This window comes from Tympanuchus pallidicinctus, unplaced genomic scaffold (genome assembly GCF_026119805.1).
Source record: "Tympanuchus pallidicinctus isolate F22 unplaced genomic scaffold, pur_lepc_1.0 scaffold2, whole genome shotgun sequence".
In the NCBI taxonomy this organism is placed as follows: Eukaryota; Metazoa; Chordata; class Aves; order Galliformes; family Phasianidae; genus Tympanuchus; species Tympanuchus pallidicinctus.
In genome coordinates, this window is record NW_026294721.1 from 5,477,689 (window position 1) to 5,493,301 (window position 15,613).

Genomic DNA, 15,613 nt, shown 5'->3' on the forward strand with positions numbered 1-15,613 from the left:
TATGGGACCATTCCTACCATTGGATTTTTTTATCACTTCTTTTTCTACGTATTGGCCTGGTCCAGATGATCCTGTTATCACATGGCAAACAGCATGTTTGGTACTCTGTAGCGTATCAGGGGCTCTGTTTTGCATGAAATTATCACCTTTTTCAAAGAACAAACATTAGACAGTTGGGAGAATTCAGCAGGGTTGCAAAGGCAATTTATGAATATGTCCTCTTCTGGACTGCTAGCAACGCAGCAGTGTCAGGCTATGCTGTGATTTGGTGAAGCTGCGTCCACGTGTGGAGCCCCCAGTACAATAAAGACAGGAGAACAAAACCTGTTGGAGAGGGTCCAGAGGAGGGCCATTAGGATGATCAGGGGACTGGAGCACCTCCCCTATGAGGACAGGCTGATGGAGCTGGGCTTGTTCAGCCTGGAGAATAGAAGGCTGCGGGATGACCTTATTGCAGCCTTTCAATACCTAAAGGGAGCCTACAGAGGGGAGGGGAATCAACTCTTTGAAAGGGTTGATATGTGTAGAACGAGGGGAAATGGTTTTAAGTTGAGGGAGAGGAGATTTAGGTCGGACATCAGAGGGAAATTCTTTACCCGGAGAGTGGTTGTGGATGCTCCGTCCTTGGAGGTGTTCAAGGCCAGGTTGGATGGGGCCTTGGGCAGCCTGGTTTAGCATTAAACGTGGAGGTTGGTGGCCCTGCATGTGGCAGGGGGTTGGAGATTCATGATCCTTGAGGTCCCTTCCAACCCTGGCCATTCTGTGATTCTGTGAAGCGTTATCCAGTGAATGCTTTATGTCCAACAACTGCAGGCGTATGTGTCTCAGATAAAGCCCATGTGGTGACTATTAAAGGGAATTACTGTACATATAACATGAAAGGGCTATAACTTTTTGAGGGGGGCAGTGTTTTGTTTTAAGTACCGGTACTGTTACTAATTTTGTCTTCAGGATTGGTGGTAAGTTTAAAACAACTACAGTTGCTTTACCAAATACAGCTGAACGGTTTGTGTAGAGAGCTCCTTCTTGCTATAGGAAGGCTGCTTTGGAAAAGGAAGAGAGGATTGCACTTTCCTGGTGTGTTAGAGCTGTGGATTAGTGCAAGCTGCTGATGATGGTGAAGAAGATGTAGCTTCAGGTTTTCCACAAACCCAGATGTCCCTTGATGTCCCTCTCTATAATCACCTCCACTTTTAGCTCTAAAACATTTTTGGTGAGCCCTTATTGCTGTCTCTCCGTGTGGCAGTCAGTGTAGTGCCTTGATTGATGGCTGTCCTTTAAATCAGTGCTTTATCAGTGGCAAAAGCAGTAACAACTCTATCTCTCTCTGCTCTTTCTTAGGCCCTCCGAGGATTGCCGATAAAGTGATCCACCGTCAGTCAGTGAGGCTGGGCAGGACCATCAAGCTCCTGTGCCCGGTGGAAGGTGATCCCCCACCCCTCACCATGTGGATGAAAGATGGACGCACCATCCACAGTGGCTGGACGAGGTTCCGGATCCTTCAGCAAGGGCTGAAAATCAAAGAGGTAGAGAGTGAAGATGCGGGAACCTACATTTGCAAAGCCACCAATGGTTTCGGCAGCACCAATGTGAACTACACCCTCATCGTGATAGGTGAGTAAAGCTACAGAAAGGCCAAGCCTGACTTTCTCTGCAGGGAGGAGAGGGCGAGCTGATTTCTGGGTAGCTGTCAGTGACTGAAGATTTGCTTTGCTAATCATTGACTGATCTCCACTCTTAACTGGACCCTTCCAGTGTTTGAGGACTGCCAGAGCTGGCTGTGTTGCTGCACATCTTCTGCAGCCGGCTGTAGGCAGATAAGATTACACAGTGCCAAAGGTTACAAATAAACAGAAATGATGCAATAGTCACTAGGGTCTAGATCACAATGAATTCCACACAGGAAAGACTGTGCGATAAGGAGAGGTCACACTGATCTTTATGTTTGCTGCTGGAACGGGGTAGTTCTCAAAACAAACATTAAGGTACCTATAAAAAAAAACGTACAGCTGGAAGATCTATGTGCTGAGCTTTTGCAAAGTGTTATCTTTAGGAGTAATAATATTTAGATTGAAACAAGGTTTAGAGATAGTGTATGACTCAGGGATGCTCACTCGCTGAGAAATTCACTTGATGGTTGCAGGATTCAAAAAATTTTGGATAACAACTTGGTGATCTTGGATTCTCTGGTTGTGCTTTTGACTGGCCCCGAAGGGCTTGCTTGATCTGGTAATGGGATTTTGGGGTGAGGATTCCTGAAAGTCCATAGAAAAACTTCTCTGGATAATCAGAGATTCCTCTGGCGTGGCTGCCCAGAAATGTACTCATTACCCTTTGTCTGTGGAGGGAAAGAGCTGTGAAGAAGCTGGATTTGGATTACACTTGACATGGTGGCGGATACTGAAGGAGCAAAGGGAAATGTTACAAAGAGAGGAAATTAGGCATCTTGCTCATGCTATTGCCAGGTCAGCACTCCCAGTATTTGGTCCACAGAGTTCTCTTTTTCCTTGGAAAGTAAAAGTGAAGATGGTGCTTTGGGCTCCATCCTGCTGGTTGCACTTGACCTGTGTTCTTTTGGTTTATTTTTTTTCCCAATTTATTCTTTCTGTGCTTAGTAGGAGGACTGCTCTGGACTCAGAGCATGCAGCAAACACTTGACATTGCTTGGTAGAGGATTATCACCCGATAACAGGGTGATTCTTGGTGAACACACTTTGCAAAGCCAATATGGGAAAGAAAACAGAACATATGTGTCTTATCAGGAAAGAAGTACTTAGGTGAGGGAACACTTGCTGTACAACTCCTGTAGCATCAGTGATATAAAACTGTAAAAGCCAGCTTATAGCTTACATGCCGTTTGTAGCTTGGTTTTCGTCATACACATTCCTTTCCTTGTTCATCCTTTCTTCATTGCTACTCTGAGCTGAAAGAACGAAGTGAAAATAGTCTATAAAGATTAATGCCTCTGCAGACTCTTGGACATGACTTCCAGACTGTTTAGTGTGGAGAAGACAGTGTTATAGGAAACTGCTTCAGTCATGCTTATGCTGTTCACAGAGGTTGCCAAAATCTTTAATTCTGTCATCCATTGCCTTCTATAGCATTCAGGGTCCAAGCTGGCTGATGTTACTCCAAGGCAAAGTGGTTTTTCAGCATCTGTAAGACAAAGAAGGCCCTTGGTAGCATGACTGAAAGAAATGAGAGGGAAAAATGAGGAGGCACAGGGTAAAAGCTGACTTGTATTCAAGAATGACTGAGACAAAAATTGCGTTTCAGTTGGTCAGGGAAATTGGATTATCTAATTAAATTGTATCAAGAACAATGATGTTCATTATATTTGGCACTGAAAAGCCTTGAGCACAAACACCAGTTATTTGGGGCCTCATCACACAGCTATGGAAGGAAACAGCAAGCTCCCGTCAGCCTCTGTGGGTGTGAGATTGAACGCTATGCAAACAAATATTGATAACCAAGTGCCAAAAAAAGGATAATTTTAAACTAAATGTGGGGCAGGCATATGGACTGAGTTATTGTTCATCTCTTTGCGTCCTTATTTTAATGCTGGCTAAAGACAGTGATTCTTAGTCTTTGTACTTTTCTACCTTGTCTCACAGTGTTGCTCAGGCCACTTTTGATGGATTATTGCTGTCTCTCATCTCCAGTGATACAGAAGTGTTCTTGTAATGTTCAAACCAATTTCTTTTCATTACAAGAGTTTCCCTGAAAACAAATGTTCCCCAGAGTCTTTCTTTCCAAGGTTTTGAAGTAAACACAAGGTATCAGTGACTTATTCTTTCAGAAGTTCCAAACATTTAATGCTTTAGCCAGATGCTCGTGTTGATTGTGGTGAAAGTGCTTTTGCTTGAGAAAGGTCCTTTGTTGATTTTTGAGAAGGAGGCAGTATTTTAAAACCAACCACATGTTGGTTTTGAGGATGAAGATCAAATTGATGGAGCTGTTTTGTTTGTGTTCCGGAGAACACAAACTTCATTAGGCACAGTGGCCTTTTGAACCATATGGGCTCTCATTCTCCAGCTTCTTCAAAGGAGAAAAGCGCTCCTATAAACAGCTTTACTGCTGACACCTAATGCGCATAAACCATGCAGGTGTCAGGCATGGGCAAGGTGGTTAAGATATTAAATCTAGAATAGAATCAAAGTATTCATTAAACACTGTGTATTAAAAAAAAAAATCTATTTTGGCATGAAGACATTCTTGGAATTTCAGTAGTGATATCTGAAATCCATACAGTAGCTTATTGAAGGATTTTGTAGTTATGTTATACAGTTTTAACTGACTTTTTCCAAACCACTGGCAAGTGAAGAACTGTAACTGCTATGTTATATATGTATAAAGTGCACAAGGTTAACCTGAGGGCTTACTTGAGATCCTACAGAGAGTAAAAGCTAAAATTCAGCTGCACCGTACCTCTCTGCATTCAGTGCTGTATAACTCTTACTAATATTAACTTCAATTAATCTCTATTTTCATTGGAGTACAACAGAGAGCCAAAAAAAGTTTGTGACACTGTACAGAGGAAACAGATCAGTGGGTCCACTGACATCAGTGGGTGGCAGAGGTGAGCTCCCATGTTTATTTGTCAAGCTGGTCTCTGTGAAATGTAATAACGTGGGTTTAGGACTCTTCTGATGACACTTGTGGCTCTCGTGCCAGGTCTTGCTTGCAACCAGCTGGCTCAGTGCACAAGTACAGCAAACTTGGGGCAGCCTCTGCCTGTCTTGTAGACATACCTACACATTGCCTGATTGGAGAACTTCCAGTCTGCAAATGTGGATGGGAAAGATTATTGGGTTTTTACAGATGGTAGCTAAGGCAAAGAGAGATCAAGTGATTAATTCAAGACCATAGAAAATATGAACTGTGGCTCAGAGTTGAGTCTAAATTTCTTAAATCTCACCCTACTCCTCCTTCACATTGCTTGGTAAAGTCTTCTCTTCCTAATTATGTTAAAAGGGAGTCTTCTCTTATTCTGGCGTTTTGATCTCAGACAAAGGTTTTGCCAACCCACATGGTAGCAATTGGTTTTTTCTACATTCTCTCAGACTACAGGACCCAGATCCCAAAGATCCAAGGAATCCTGGTCTAATACAAGCCTGCGTGAAATGTAAGCCAGTAAAAGCAGATAACCAATATAAGTCAAAACTACAATTTCCTCTTCTAGTCAGCCTTACTAGTTTTTGTGGCTTACCACAAGATTTGGGATGCCAATTATACTGCAGACAGATTTACTAATGTTGGAAGAGGAACTCTTCTTTAATCAGCGTTAAATCTGCGTTGCAGTTATTAAGTACAATGGTTTCTTATTATGGGAATTATCTGTTGCTCATCAAAAGAAATGTGCTTTGCTTCCCCAAAACCTTACTTGTACAATGGTGTCTATGCAAATTTTATCTTTGAATGTCCACTACAGGTTTAATTATTTTTTTTTTCCCAGCTGAATCAAGTCAGAAAAGATGGTTTGCAATCTATAGATGTGAAACTTAGCTGTATTTTGTTTTTAATTTATTGGTTGAAACCTGTGGTTTCTTTACTGCAGAATGAAACTTCCTTGCCAGTAATCTATGAAAGGGAGCCTAAGGCCAAAGAGCAAAAAACAAAATATTGAATAACTGCTTATTATAATTTGAAAACTGTCCACCTTATGTACTGAATGAGGCACATTCTGCAGGAAGAAGTTCCAAGTAATAGTTTAACTGAAGCCTGCATCAAGTTGCAGCCAAAGTGGAGAAATTCTGAGGTTGCATACAGCCATCAATTTCTTTGCCACTTATCCTTTGATTTTATGATCAGTTGTGGATTCTCTGAGATTTTAGTGGGTCACGTGGAAAATAAAGGAAATCAGGAAAATAATATTCCTTCTTACAGTATTGCATCGATAGCCGTAGTCTTCTGCACACACTTCAGACACTGGTGCAAAGGGCTTCACAATCTGGAAGGGCAATGGATAGCATCCACTACCATCCCTTTCTACAATAATGAACAGGATCACTTGTTCCAGAGGTCTGCTCATTCTCTGAAGGGAAATTCATTGATAAACACCTGTAGGAAACACTATTAGTAAATATTTATGATGTGGCATAATGACCTCTTTTACTAATGCACAACACAAAAGGCTTTTCACTTGCAGAAATGTTCTGGGTGAAACCCTGCAAGGTGTGCCAGCATTGCAACACACAGGGCTATTGCTACAGGTGCTACCAGTAAATACTTCATCTTGCATCAACTGCTCAACCAAGTGATGAAAGATCAGACTTTCTGTATTTATTTTTGTGTCTGCATGCATGCTTATTACCTTCTGCAGCAAGGAAAATAGGAGACACTAGCATCTGTAGGTTTCTTGCTTCCCTTGATGTTTGTCAATTACATAAGACATAATGCTTCAGTGCATCTCAGCACACTCTCAAAAGATCAGCATTTAAATCCAAGGAACAGCTTCTCCAGTGTTTTTCTTTCTTACTGCGTACCTCCGCCTGTCAGATTTGCTTTTTCTCTTCTCTGAGTTTATCTGGGGGAAGATTTGTAGGAAGAATACATCACTGTCAAGTTCACACTCCCCTTCCCACTGCCTGGCCCTCCAAGCGGCAAGGCCACATTGTTCCCTTCTGGGGCTGTGGAGCAGGAAAGTGTTGATGCACAGAGCAGTAGGAAGAGGACAGCTTGTTGTCCTGACCGTCAGATACGTTATTGGGAAATTGAGCTACATCTTGTTTTCAAACAAATCAAATTTGCTGTTAAATGGCTACTGTCTGTCTTCTGCAATTGATTGCTTTGAGAATCCCCTTGACATCAGAAGATTTATTTTTAGAGTAGTTTTTTCCTGCTGAGCCAGCTGCTATTTTATGCTTTTTACAACTTGACTAGAGACAGCTCTCTTGGATAACTGGCATGTGTGAAAAAATTGCATTAAAATAACCTTTTTTTAACAGTCAGCATAAGTATCCTGAAAAAAAGTCATGGCAATGTCTGAATGAATATTTATTTTAGTGTGCTTTTTTTTCTGCTCATAGTAGTAGAAAATACCAAGTGAAAAAAAAGACAAGTACAGTAAAATATGGTTTGCATTACAGTTCTCCAATGAAGTCATCAATCCGTGTCTCAGAACTCATTTATAGTGCAAAAGCTGAGAAAACATTTGTAGCCTAGAGTAGAGTCAGGTGCCATCAGCCATCTTGGAAAAGCATGACAAATTCATTTATGCTTTGATTTTGGCCTCTTAATAAACTCCAGGGAACAGAGAGAGATGTGCTCAGCAGTACGATGTGAATCAACATTGAGTCAGCAGTGTGTGCACCACGGGACTGCTAATAGTAAGCAAAAACTGCAGTGAGTCAGTGCTTTTAAAAAAAAAGAAGTGTATTCGTTGCATTTGAGCACAAGGTGGTTGGGCTTGTGCTAGTCATGGTAGGAAACTAGCAATACTGCTTTAGTACGTTTACATCAGCACGAAGTGAGAAAGGCAGCCCATCCAGCATGGGACCGTTAACACAATCACAGGGCATATAATCATGACTAATGATGATTAGTCAGTTGTTATATGGAAATGAAGAATTCCTTGTGACAATAAACAGTAACAAAGTTCTTGTGTTTAATTTGTTAAGGCAGCTGGATCTACGTTGGTGGCCTTCTATGCATACGCAGCCTGATTAACACCAGATGAGGATCTGGCCATAGTCACTGATGCTTAGTAATGGTTATGTTGCTAATTAAAGCTCAGTTTGTTTTTGACCTTTGGGAGCTGTACTGCAAAGGGTAGACCTGATGTACTCCTTCATTGCAGCCTACCAACTGCAGTGGCAGCACAAGGCCTCATCAGCACATGGTGCGGTGTCACTGGGGCACAGCAAGACATCTGTGCTGATGCTCAGGGCTTTGGATCACAGTAAAGGCTATCTAGGGGGTGGTGTTGAGTGAAGGGATCCTGTGTGTCAGCTTCTAGGACGAAGCTGGTAATGTGCTTGAACTGATCCTCTTAACTAGCAGAGCCAAGCATAAACAATGTATTGTCAAGTTTTGGTGCAAATACGTAGCTAAGGACTTTTTGTCGGAAATGAAGCTCCTTTTGCAGTGGAAGTGACTCATCGTTGACTAAAGATTGTCTCACCCAGGCCGAAGGCTCTTCCATCTGAGTATTTATTAGCTTAGGCATGAAGACACACACCCTTGTCCCTGTTCAGGGACAGCACAAGCATACATGTCTGGATATTAAAAGTCAACTAAAAGGTGTTCACATCCCCCAAGTTCATGGAATCATAGAATTATTTGAGTTAGAAGGGACCCTTAAAAAGTCATCTAGTCCAACTCCCTACAGTGAACAGGGACACCTACAGCTCCATCAGGTGCTCAGAGCTCTGTCCAATCTGATCTTGAATGTCCCAAGGAGCAGGGTGTCCACCACCTCTTGGGCAACCTGTGCCAGTGCTTCACCACCCTTGCCGTAAAAAAACCCTTCTTTATATCCAGTCTAAATATGCCCTCTTTTAGTTTGAAGCAATTTCCCCTTGTCCTATCAGTAGTTTCACTGGTGCTTCGTTTCTTCCTCATTTGGGGAATCCCATTTATAGTCTGTTTTGTCCTGGAAAATATCCACTGTCCTGGAAAATATCCACTGTCCTGGGAGAGAAGAAGAGAGGAATACTCAAAAGTGAAACAGTGGCTATTTATGGGTTGTTTGAGAAAAATGTTTTTACTATTTTTAGTCATTTTGATGAGTTCTATGCTATTTTCATGTCAGAGCAGCCTGTAGTAACTTGTTCTTGAAAAGTCAGTCTCTAGAAAGAGGTGATGATGTGAGTGCCACTACTAGCTATAACCATTCTAAAATTGACTGATCAAGAGTGTAGCAAGAAGAGATTTGACTGACGGCTGTTGGTCTGCAGGTGTGAAAGGCTGGAAAACATCACTGGCAGCGGTCTTATTTCTTCCAAGTCCAGATCTATAATGTAACGCAGTGCTAATTCAGTAAAATGTCCACAGTTTTTACAAGATCTTTGTTAGATTTTATTAGCTTCATTTGATTTTATAACAAACTTTACAGTATGCTTATCAATACATCATGTTCTGGCTAACAAAAGCCTCACTGTTCTGGGTAGATTTCTTTTCCCCTTCGTGAAGCTGTAACATAGAAGCCAAGTTAAGAAGGTGACAACACCTGTTCACAATTTAAAGGAAATGAAAAGATTCTTTTTCCATGGATGTAAGCATGAAATTCGTACGTATATATGTGTATATATAATTTTCCCCTGCACGCCGTCCTGTGGTAGACTGTGGCAGACCAGAGCTGCAGCCAGTGTAAATTTGAGGCGTGCAGGACATATGGATGCATTTAGCCCACAATCCTCTGCAGATGCTTTGGAGTGTGTAGCTGCTGCTACACCCATGCAAGTATCAAACTGCAGCTCAGTTTGCTGCACAAATATTGTTTGGGAATGAAAGCAGTACACAATGCCAGGCAGGCTGATGTTAAAAGCATGTTTGATCTGAGCAGTTTATGGCTTCCATCAGATGGTACCAATAGAATCGGCCTCTGACTCCAGTGGGTTTGTGGTGTACATGTTAGATGTTTTTGTCAGTATGTCTGAGTTTATTAATCAGTTATCTTTGTTTTAATTCTCCATACAGTTAATGGGCAGAATTTCAAACTGTATAAAAACAGAGCAATGCTGGTGTGCGCAGCTGCTGGTCTGCTCACATCTACTGGTCTGTAACATTTAGTAATAGCCACAGGTCTATGCAAAGCCTAAGCAGTCCCTCCAAACAGGTGGTATGCAGAGAGCAGACATAGAAGGTGGACTAGATTACAAACCCGGGTCTCTTGTTAAGGGTCTTTTGATTCACCACCAAACTGGGCTGCCCTGAGCCACATCCAGCCTGGTTCTGAATGCCTCCAGGGATGGGGCATCCACAACCTCCTTAATGGGGCCAACTATTACACTTAATTTTGCCCTGAGTATTGGGAAGTCGTCATGCTAATTGCAGACCTGGTCATCAACAGTTTTGAGATACCTGCCCTCATGCCTACCATCCTCATGCCTACCATCCTAGATCAGCTTCTCCCAACAGCAAGATCTTTCTGTTAACTTTTTACAACTATCACTGTCCTCCCATTCTTTGGTCAGTTTCCTTGGCACCTGTGCCCCTTATACATGCCACAAACTGGACTTCACCTGGCCACATCGAGCACAGGGGACTCTGCAGTTGGGCTGTGCTTCTTCGGCAGTGTCACCATGAGGTCTGTGCCGAAGAGCAGCATGCCCCATTTGTCACTCACTTGTTTGCCCCATAAATACCACAAGAGGTGTTTTGTAGCTAAATTTCATTCCCTTTCATATCAGTTAACTGAAAAATGCACAAAAGGCACACTTATAAATTAAGGTACAGTGCATAATATTTACTATAGAGAGAACAGCAGAAGTTGGGCTAATTTATAGGGTGTGACTTGACTGTTGATTTTGGAGACTCCTTCTTTATGCATAAATGCACACGCACACACACCATTGATTGTTCATGTACTGCTTCTCAATCCATGCATGTAGGTATGTTGATTGTTAAAATGTATGGCTGTAGAGGAGGTATATTTTTACATTCCTGTAGAATCTGGTTTCCTGTGCTGTATTTGGCATCTGCATTAAAAAAAAAAAAAAAAACCTTCTGGCAATTTGTATAAACCTATTTTTAAATCCAATTTTTTTTTTGTTTGATGAGAGAAAGAACATATCCTGCATCGTGCTTGATGAATAATAGCATTGTGCTAGAATGCTTTGATTCTTCTCACTTTATAATAACGTGGGTTTCGTAGTCAGATGACCCTAGTGTTTACGTTATACACTTCTGGCAATAAATTTGGAAAAGCAGAGAAAAAAAACACTAATCCCAGGAGTTCTGAAACCTACACTCCTTCTTGAGCGTACCCTGTTAAAGACATTAAGTCCCTTGCAAACATCCATCTATCAGCAGTTGAGAGTTTGTAAAAGGCGTACTTTGTTCTGAACTCCCTGCCCTACTGATTATGCACAGTTCTTTTATTTTGTGAATAGGATGATGACCCCTTAGCCTGGTAATGATGACAGATTTATGTATTTTAACACCCAGACGCTGCCGTATTTGTTAAGGGCTGCCAGACTCCAGCAGTGCTGCAACTGTAGTTTATTTTCACTGTCAGTTTGTGCTGCTTTTTAAGGTGTTCTGCAGCCACTGGAAGCAGCCCTGCTGCAGCTTTCAGAGGTTGAGATGTCAGGATGTTAAGAGCATAAGCCACCATTCTTGGACCGTTTCCACTCATAAAATGTCAGTTTTTCTCTGGTTGCACTGATGAGGTGGAACCTGCTGCTCTCACTGAAGCTGAGGAAACGAAGGGAGAAATAAACCCTGCAAGTGGTAAAAGAAATCAGATACTGTAGAATCTATCCCTTCACTTTCTACTCCCGTAATGTCTTTTGCTGCTCTCAAATTAATGTTTTAAAGGGACCTTCTTTTAATGTTCAGTAAAAGTGAAGAACGTGAACATCATCTTACAAGCTGAGCTGTGAAAGCACTGTATGGGTCAGTGCATCTGTCCTCTGCACAGCGCATCTGTCTGTGATTTCTTCTGTATTGTTTTAAATTGCTGCAAGTGGCAGAACAATAGGGAGACAAACAGTAAGAACAATGCTGTCGTTTAAACAACAACTAAATTACAAACAGCCCTGAGCAGAAAACATTTTGTGCAAATTAAAGGGAAGCAATGGTTTTATTTTCCATTGCGAATATCCAGTGCAGCAAAGGCAGTTGGTGTCTCTCTTTTTTTTCTTTTTTCTTTCCATTCACAGAATGTTTTGAGTTGGAAGGTACCCTTAAAGGGCATCTAGACCAACCCCCCTGCACACCCACAGCTTCATCAGGTGCTCAGAGCCTGTCCAGCCTGACCCTGAGTGTCCCCAGCGATGGAGCATCCACCACCTCTCTGAGCAACCTGTTCCAAATTTAAATCTCCCCTTTTTCAGTCTGAAACCATTTCCTCTTGTCTTAGCACAGAAGACCCTGCTAAGGGGTTCGTCCCCTTCTTTCTTATAGCCCCTGTTAGATATTTAAAGGTTACTACATTCCTCGTGCCACGTGTGTGTATATAATTTTTGTTCCACTACAAAGTTTATAGGGTAAGAACTGCAGAATGTGGATGGTCTTCCTGTTTCTTCATGCCAACCAAGCCATTAAATCTGAGTTTATCACACAATGATATGCACAGGGCTTTTATTGCCATTTTTATTTTAACTCCAATTCATTCTTTCCATGAATAATGTTGTCAAGTCATTGAACTATTACACTGAGTCAGTTTTCTGCTTGACAGACAGCACAGGACTTTGAAATAATTGGGATTGGGTCCTCCCTCATGAAATTATTTTGATTTGGAAAAGGCACCATCACAAATTGTTGGCTGACTTTTATGTAGGCCAATATTAGATATTTTTCCTCTTAAAGAGAAGCCGTATGAGTTGGCGTGTTGATTTTTTTCAGATAGAATGAATGTTTGTGACCTATCTGCTGAGGTCTCCATCTTACCCTTGCTGAATTTGCATCAGGAAGGGGAAAGAATTGGTGACAGTCCTCCTTGTTCGCTGGTGAGGAGGTTGGGGAGGGGGCTGGACTCCCATCATCCATGCAGTGGGAATCCCAGACCTGCTTGCTTCTATTTCCAGAGCAGTACTAGGAATCTGGTGGCAGAGCAGAGGAATGGCACCTCCCCAGCCCCCGGCACTGTCCAGTTTTTGTGCTGTGTTTGCAGTGTCTCCTGTCAACTCCAAGCCTACTTCAGATTCTTCTGGTAGCCCTCATATATGCTTTGGCTGGAAAAATGCTCCAGCCCAAATGAAAATTGTGGGAATTGAGTGCACAGTGGGTTGTTCCAGCCAAGGACTCTGGTGAACTGCTTTGGTTTGAGTGGAGTTTTGTAATCCCTTTCCTTCGAAGAGGCTTGGAAAATACAACAGACTTCACCTGTGGGAGGTGGATAATATTGAAAGTGAATTTTGAGAAGCTGATCGGTGCCTGTGGCTCAAAGCTTGAGTGAAGTGTTGAGTGTGCTTCTCCAGCTCCAACAGGTGTGTCCTTGCAATGTGGGCTGACCTTATTCACGTTAATGGTTATGTTAGGATCACCTTTGGGTACTCCATCAGCCATTTTTCTCCGGGATGGTTTTCAGAGCCTACAGGGAGGTGTCTGAGAAGCTGTAATCATGGCCATTGTAAAAATATCTCTCTGTGACCTTCAAAAAATAGTGTTTGTTATCCGAGTGCTTCGTTTTTGGGTAATTAGGGAGAATTTTGTGATGGGTCCCTGAAGCCTTGCCAGGATAAACAGACAAAAGGGCAGCGGCTGTCAGGGGTAGACCCATGGAATTGCGTCAGAGAGGAATTTGACCGCCTGACATCCTCAGTACCCTCAGCACTGAAGTGTATCTTCCATCCCTTTGCCAGGAATGATTTGGTTACTTTTTTGCCCTCATTCTAAGCAAAACCTGGGTCATGGACACATCCAACTATAAATTAAACTATTAAACTTCAAATAGTGAAGATAGGCTTTCGATGTGGTTATTGCCATTTGTTTGTTTGACCTGTGTTAACCCCTCTGAGGAATTTTTGGCTCCTTTTTGTGCTTGAAGTGCCACATTTTACAGGACGGGCTGTACACCAGACTACTCACTAGCGCTATTTTTCCCATCCTTCAGCGCCTGCAGTGAGGGAGGGAATGCTACTGCTCCGACAAGGCCACATTGACATGTCCTGAAGGGCAAACTCATTAAAAGATTCACCAGATCCTATCCACCTGGTATTTGGAGAAAGCACTCCTCTGTATTTTGGGCCAAATCTATTTATCTTGCTCATATGCTATGGACCACAGAAATAGTTTCAGACGTAGGGAATGAAACTTCTTTCCTGTTATTTCTGCTGCAGCCTGTTTTCACAGTGTTTTATTGCCTTTCTTATTGACAGTTACCTCCCTGGAGCCCCATACCAGCTTTTTTGGCACTTATCACAGGGAGAATGTTTGCTGTAGGGGAATGAACAGTTAGCTTATTTGCTTAGTTTGGAGCTACTCTTTTTGTCTTTTGCAAAACCTGATACCACCTCATCTCTGCAGTGTGTACACAGATGATGGTTTAAGTTTTGGGGATGACCCTGGTTCTGTGCCTTGTTCATTCATGGTCTCATGGACTTCAGAGTGTAGTTCCAAGTCTGCTCACTGTGTCCTACCTGTTCTATGGGATTTTATATAGTAAGGGTTTTTTTTTCTCCAGCTTCAAATGCTAAACCACTGCCAAACTGAGATGATACAGCCAATTATTTGCTGAAACTGCTCAGAGCATAAAGCAGCAGGTGGATGTGTAGCCATCATTCTTACAATCCTCTCTTCCAACATGGCATGACTCAGTACATGAGTGAAATGGTTTTTGCCTCTTCTTCCCTCCCTCAGGGAGGAAAGGAGAAGACTCCATTGACAGGTATGTAATTTTAAAGGATGCTAATCTGAACTTACAATTTATCTCTGGGGCCAGCAAAGATGGAAGATAAAGGGAATGTTTTTAAAAGTGCTCAGCCAAGGCCTTCTGAAGAATTCCTATTAACTTCCTGGGAATGAGTATTGCCAATGCTGAAAGGTTTTGAAACCTTACCTAGCCATTCAGTGACACCTTTTGAAAAATGTGTGTGCTAAGCACACATTGCACCCTAATTAGGGTGCACATCAGCTGAATACTGAGGTGCTTCCTCAATTTTAATAAGCTATAGACTGTCCTGATCAATAGGAAAATAGTACTTAAGCTGCAGCTATATTTACAGATCGTTCTCTTTGTAAGCATAGCTTTACTGATAACTTTGCTGTCACAATAAGCAATCCCTCTAACACCAGCCTGACACACTGCTGTTGTGTGAATTCACACAGAGCATGAAACAACTGCAAGGTTTGCTGGTCCCTAGCTCAGGGCTTGTCCAGAGCTTTGGGATTCAGACTGTGGAAGACATTTACGTACCATCTCTGGACATGAGCTGTGACTGAGGTAACTGTTAAATACAAATTAATAAGAATGTGGAAGGTGAAGTCTGAGACTGTCCCAAGGTTGCAGTAATCAATTATTCTTTTCCACTTTGAGGAAATTCTAAGCTCAGATATCAAAACACTATCACTGGATGTAATGCATTCATTCAGTTGCTGTTGGTCATAGCAGGAAATCAGTGAATTACTCAGAAAGTATGTGTGAGTCAGGGTGTTCTGCCTGTGTTGCAGGGAGTCTCCCTGATACCTATCCTCATTAGCTTTAGGACTGCTAATGTTCATTGCACACATCCAAGAGGAGAGGAATGGCTTTCTATTGTGGTTCTGCAGGGAGGAAATGAATGAGAGAAGGAGTAAAAGGAGAAAAATATCAGGTGAGGGACTTTGTAAAATCTTTCCTTCCTTTTGTATTGTAGACATGTTAAGTACCTAATATTTTAAGAGCATCTTACTCAGAAAAGCTGGCAGAGATGGGATTCACTGTGAGTCTGCCAGATTGATGTACAAATCGGCCTTACGAACTCCTACTGCTTAAACACACCAGAATGTGACAATTAAAGCCAACATC

At 42.1% G+C, this 15,613-nt stretch overlaps 1 protein-coding gene across 1 annotated transcript in view; it reads left to right on the forward strand.

The window, feature by feature from the left end:
- FGFRL1 (fibroblast growth factor receptor like 1) overlaps nt 1-15,613 on the forward strand; it is a 162,916-nt gene that overhangs the window by 77,167 nt on the left and 70,136 nt on the right. The window contains exon 3 of the mRNA XM_052681383.1: nt 1,342-1,614. Coding sequence (XP_052537343.1) covers nt 1,342-1,614 — 273 coding nt within the window. The remainder of the gene's footprint in view (nt 1-1,341; nt 1,615-15,613) is intronic.